We start from the raw sequence: 5,666 nt of genomic DNA on the forward strand, positions 1-5,666 counted from the left end.
AAGGTGGGGTCCTGAAAAGATTTTCTGAATTAATTACACAAAAAAATGACAACTAACAACTTTTTTTGCCTTTGTTGTTACAAAAGAGTAAATTTAGTGTACCTAAAATGGACAAAAAGAGAGTAATAAATATTGTTACTTTGCTACTATTTATTTGACGTGAAAACAATGTTTATCAACCAACAACAGCCGGGGGCACTGGTCTCTGCTGCTGGGATTTGTGGGTCAAAAGCTGAAAAGTTTGGGAACCAGGTGACAATATATGAACTCAAACACAGCTGTGGAATGGCAATGATGAGTCTTGAGAGCAACATGGCAACGTGTGACTCGTTGTCTGTTGAAGAAAATGGGTTGACTGGGTTATTTTAGTGCTTTAGAATTAGGGGACATAAATATTTAAATATTTCAGTTAGTGTTTTAGGGCTAGTGGAACTTAATTTTTAGAATAGTGCTGCCCACCACTGCTGATGTCGGCCCTCTGCCTGCAGGTTTTCCTCGTGACCGTGTGGTACTGGCAGTTCTACATGCTGCCAGCCTCCCTGGTTCTGCTCATCACCTGGAACTACTTCCAGATCCGGTCTGGACGAGTCAGCCAGGACGTGGTGAGTCCAGAGCGAGCAATTCTCTGCCTTTAATTACGTTGAAAATATATATAAATTTAAAAAATAATCATCCAGCTAAGCCACGTTTTGTGCTCATAATTAGAAGCTGGTATGTTGCCATAGCGACCAGCTGCCCACGGCTTTATAATATATAATAATATGAATAAAATCACACACAACACAAAGGCAGAGAAAAGTCACTGAATAGGGTGATATAACAGATCATTACAGTCTAAGCTCATTTATGATGCTTTTTCTTTATTAGCAGAGCTTTTTTAAATTCTGCCTGGAGTTCTTTTCTTGCCTCGCCATCGCTGTAATTGGTGGTCTGATGGGGGGGGGGGTACGCTCCCCATAAAAGGTCATAATACACAGCTTTTTATCACCTCTTTGACYGCTCCGAGTTTCATTCATGTGATCATGTTCTGCCCCTCATCAGCTCACACATCACCGGTCAGACGTTACACACAGTTATGATCAGAAATCAGTCCGATGTGCTCAAAAACAACACTTATTCTTCATAAATTATTACCCACTCACCTGGCCTTTACTCACCGTAAAATAATTGTATAAATTACATCATGTCAGAAAACYGCGATTAAATTCAAATATTTCAGGGATTGGTAATGTTAATCTGTTAATCTCATTAATCTGTTAGATAAGTCTTTGTCTGATAACTTTTTTAACTTTAATTATAATACGTAGCACATTGCAATAAATTATCTCAGTTTTTTATAATCGTCCACCCCTTTTCTTCAGCTGCTGCTTATCTTCAGCAGTCTGTTTGGAGAGGCGGGGGACGCCCTGGACATGTCCGTCACAGGGACACATGAAGACAAACGAGTCTTATAAACTCATCTTGTTGCATTATTTATAACTCAGAAAAAAACACAAGTTCTCAGGGCCTTAAATGTTGTAGCTCTGTGAACGTTTTTCCTGCTCACGATGAAGATGTAGAGCTACGGTGGTGTTTTTGTGTTAGTGTTTAGGTTTTCTATTTGTGTTACCATTTTCCTTAAGAAATCATTTAATGTGCTGCTTTAATCACCTAATATTTATTTAATTATCAACTACTAGCTGTTTGTTGCTTGGTTGTGAGTAATAATAATATCAAATTCAAAAATGAGTAAAAAAAACAAAACCAAACTTTTTCCCAGAGCTTAGATCTTTGCTCTCTTTTAAACACTTTATTTTCCTMATAGCAGTATTCATACAAGTGCTGTTGTTATCGTAACAAAGGGACAGTTTAATATTTCTGATGTGAGGCTGAGAAAAGGTCCGCATGGCGTGACGTTCAGCTGTCCCGCAGGGCCGGGTCTTCATCAGAGACTCGGTTCTGATCTTTGAATCCCTCCTGTTTCACCTTTATATCTCTTCTTCTTTTTTTCTCTCCAGCACAGCATGGATTTGGAGGATGAGGATGATGATGATGATAAGGTACGTACCTTAGAGAGGGTTTGTTTGTAGTTGCTCACAGCTGACTGCTGATGAATAGAAAAGAATTATCTTCATTTTTCTGTGTTGACAGAGGTGTCTGTTGGTGATCTATGGCTGCGTGCTGCTAAGCTCTTTACTCAGCTCTAAATCTTCTGATGCGTTTTCATTCTTTCCAACCAACCAGTTTAGTGTTTTTTTTAACTAGTGCTTTTCAAAAGACATTTAGGCCTAATGAAGACCTCASCAACCTGTTTCCACTTGTCACAACATATTCATATGTAAATAGAGGGGTGTGGAAAAGGTCCTGCTGCATTTGGGAAAGTCCCTGAGCTTAACAAACGACATAATACCATCAATACAGAACTAATGACAGCACTTAGACATGCTTCTTCACAGCTCCATTGGAAAGTTTGTGTTGAAATGCTTTTAGGGGATGGAATATTTCTTCAGAGTGACAGCCGTTTATTGTAGATGGTCTGAATGGCTGCGTAGGTCCGATTCAGAGCCGGTCTGGTTCCAGTGGGAACGTGACCCTGAAATGACTGAAGGGTTTCAGTGTGAAACTCTGGTTTACATGTGGAGTTTCTGCATCTGGAAAACCTTCTCCTGCCTCAGCAGTGTCTTCTCAGAACCTGTGTGTGTCTCTGTGTTTGATGTGGACACGTCTGAGAGCCCCGGCTCCTCTGTTTACTTTAAAGCCATTATTGGCTGTGAGGGGGGGCCTGGAGTGGCCTCTTCACAAGACTTCAGCTCCTTCATAATCCAGCATCCAGACCCGCTCTGAAGAGCTTTCACCTCTCAACCTCCGTGCACACATCGAACCAGTGTTCTTGGGAACATTTAATGACATTAATCTGACAGATGAAGTGATTTTTAGACTTGTTAGCTAATTACAAACAATTATTAATATTCCACCTTTTACAAAAAATCTTTAATATCGCTTTTAGAGCAGAGAAGCAAAATAAACTTAATTTAAAACAGAACAATTCATTATATTTGTGTGTTTTTTAAGAACAACTTCCTCTGATTAATAGTAACATTAAAGTTGGAGCACCCTTTTAAAGTCAAGTCACGACTGAGGTGTTTATTTTATTGTTTTGTTTTTTTTTTCTGCCTCAGGAGTCGGAGAGGAAAGGGCTCATCGATAAAATCCACATGGTCCAAGACATCATCATCACCGTTCAGAACCTGCTGGACGACGTCGCCTGTTTGGGGGAGAGGATTAAAAAGTAAGAGTTTATTTTTATTTATTTTGGATTCATTAAAAAAATAATGACATAAAATTGTTTGTAGATTTGTATTTTTTGCTCTACGTTGTTTTGTTTTGAAATGTGTTTATGACCGCTGCATTTAACCAGCAGTCGCCGAGTGAATCTTGATTTGATTTCTCAGCACGTTTAACTGGTCGGTGCCGTTCCTGTCGGGTTTGGCTCTGCTGATCTTTGTCATCGCTGCAGTTTTTACATACTTCATCTCCGTCCGCTACGTCATCCTCATATGGGGTGAGTTTTAGAAAACATCTGTTGTGTGTGTCTGTTTCAATGCTCCCATTCAACCTTTATTTTAGTTCTGCTTATGAACCACAAAAAAATAATATTTTTTTATGAAAAGCTGGTAATTCAGAACATTTCTCAAGAGTAATTTTCAGCAGGTTGTATGTTTTTTATTTATATTTTAAAGCTTGTAGTGTTAAAAGTCTAAAATATATTTAGTTTAATTTGAACGCTAAGATGCTGCAAATCTACCAGCACAACACCAGAAGTCAAACAAGCGCTCCTGCATGTGTGCCGCGATGCTGAAAACAGTGTCTCCTGGACGGCGTGAGCCTCTCCTGCAAGCATGTGTTTGTGTGGAAACAAGGAGCCAACCATCTTAATGATACGTTGGTGTGAATTTCTGTTTTAGGTATCAATAAATTCACCAAGAAGTTACGGAACCCGTACAGCATCGACAACAATGAGGTGCTTGATTTCCTCTCCAGGGTGCCGTCAGATGTGCAGAAGGTAAGCTCTGCAGGATCAGCCGGTCAGGAAGCCCAAAATCCTCCAGCCCGCCGGCTCTGCCTCCCACCACAACAACTCCCAGGCTTTCTTCACTCTTCTCTGTATAATTAGCTKTGTCTGTATAATTACGCAACACCCCCCACCTCTGTATAATCTTAGTTGTGTTTTGGTCCTGATACATCCCCCAGTGGAGGTCTGCCACTGCTGGTGTCTCCTTCACAAACACTCCGTCTTTAAGAGACTTCTCTAAAGTCCAAACACAGAAACATAAACATATAGTGGTTTTTATTTACTATCTGCTCTTTGTCTCTAACTTTATCCTGCCTACTTTCTGTCGCATCGCTGTCTTTTCTCCATCACCTCCCCCTCACCCTGTCCGTCCCTCGGAGTTGTCAGACCCCAGTCGTCTCTTTCCTCCGAGCCCCCCGGGTCACACGGTTCAGTGAGACAGACAGTCAGAAGCAGAGAGATGCTCCAGTCTCGCTCCGTGTTTATGACAATGATGGACCTCTTGCTCGTTAGTGAWATTCTCCTCTTTTACAATGAGAAATAATTGTTTAATACAGGAGACAAGTATCTAAATATAACATTCCTGTGACCTGGAATTATAAAGAGCTGTAATTAGAAATTATAAAGAGATTTCCTGCTTCTGTAAAGTTTCCCCTCAGGTTCCCACTGAACTTGGAAGGATACTTTCACCCCAAAGAATTTATACAACTCTTAAGTTGTTCATTTATGTCTCTGCTGGGTTTTCTTCTTACTTAATTAATTAATAATTATTCTTGTTGTTTCCCTGCAGGTTCAGTTCAGCGAGCTGAAAAGCATCAAGAAGAAGAAGCTCTCATAGGTGCTGGACCTGAGTTTTACTGAAAACCACCCGGTAGAAGAYGGTGAATCTGTCTGGAGCTACAGAAATATTTTTTTAGGAGACAGAGCTCAGATTGCTGGTCCTGATCCACAGCTCGGATCAGCCAGCGCTTCTCAACCAACCGAGCCTACAGAGATGATTTGATCCCTTTTTATGAATGTTTTCTATTTGTGTACATGTGCACCAGGTTGTAATGTTATTTACAAAGAGTTTTGATGTAATATTTTATGTACAGTTTAAGATTATCAATCAGAAGCTGCCGTGTTTTATATTTTTGGCATGTAATATTAAAAAGGCAGTCTTTTCTGAGATGAATGTATGTTTTTATGTTATTTAACAAGTTGTCATAAGGTATTTTAAAGGAAAGGGGTTTTGGGATTTCCATATTGCTATTTTCTAAATCTAATCATATTTAAATAAATATGAAAACTTAGCAGCTATGCATGCCATTTCTGAACCAAATCATTAAGTGTAAACAGTAATCTCTAATTGAATGGGAGTAGAAATGTTAGAYGTGCATAAATGAGTTAAGTTTTCATCATTAAAATTGTCTGATTTACTTTGTTGCTCTAACCACTTAATTTATTATCAGCTACTCTTCATGGAGACTGAGTCATTCATGTCTCACAGCAATAAATCCATGAGCATCTTTGTCTTTGCTGCATCTCTAAATTCTGCGGTGCTCCACACACACACACACACACACACACACATACACACACACACACACACACACACACACACACACACACACAC

The 5,666-nt window shown here is 39.6% G+C and overlaps 1 protein-coding gene across 1 annotated transcript in view; it reads left to right on the plus strand.

Annotated features, from left to right (window-relative positions):
• The window catches only part of LOC106524261 (multiple C2 and transmembrane domain-containing protein 2), a gene marked incomplete in the record, with an annotated part of 56,924 nt that extends 51,455 nt beyond the window's left edge, over positions 1-5,469 (plus strand). Inside the window, 6 exon segments of the mRNA XM_014017998.1 lie at positions 489-602; positions 1,998-2,039; positions 3,159-3,268; positions 3,432-3,541; positions 3,945-4,042; positions 4,842-5,469. Of these exon segments, the coding sequence (XP_013873452.1) occupies positions 489-602; positions 1,998-2,039; positions 3,159-3,268; positions 3,432-3,541; positions 3,945-4,042; positions 4,842-4,889 (522 nt within the window).
• Between the last annotated feature and the right edge of the window lie 197 nt (positions 5,470-5,666).

This window comes from Austrofundulus limnaeus, unplaced genomic scaffold, assembly GCF_001266775.1.
Source record: "Austrofundulus limnaeus strain Quisiro unplaced genomic scaffold, Austrofundulus_limnaeus-1.0 Scaffold180, whole genome shotgun sequence".
Classification (NCBI taxonomy): Eukaryota; Metazoa; Chordata; class Actinopteri; order Cyprinodontiformes; family Rivulidae; genus Austrofundulus; species Austrofundulus limnaeus.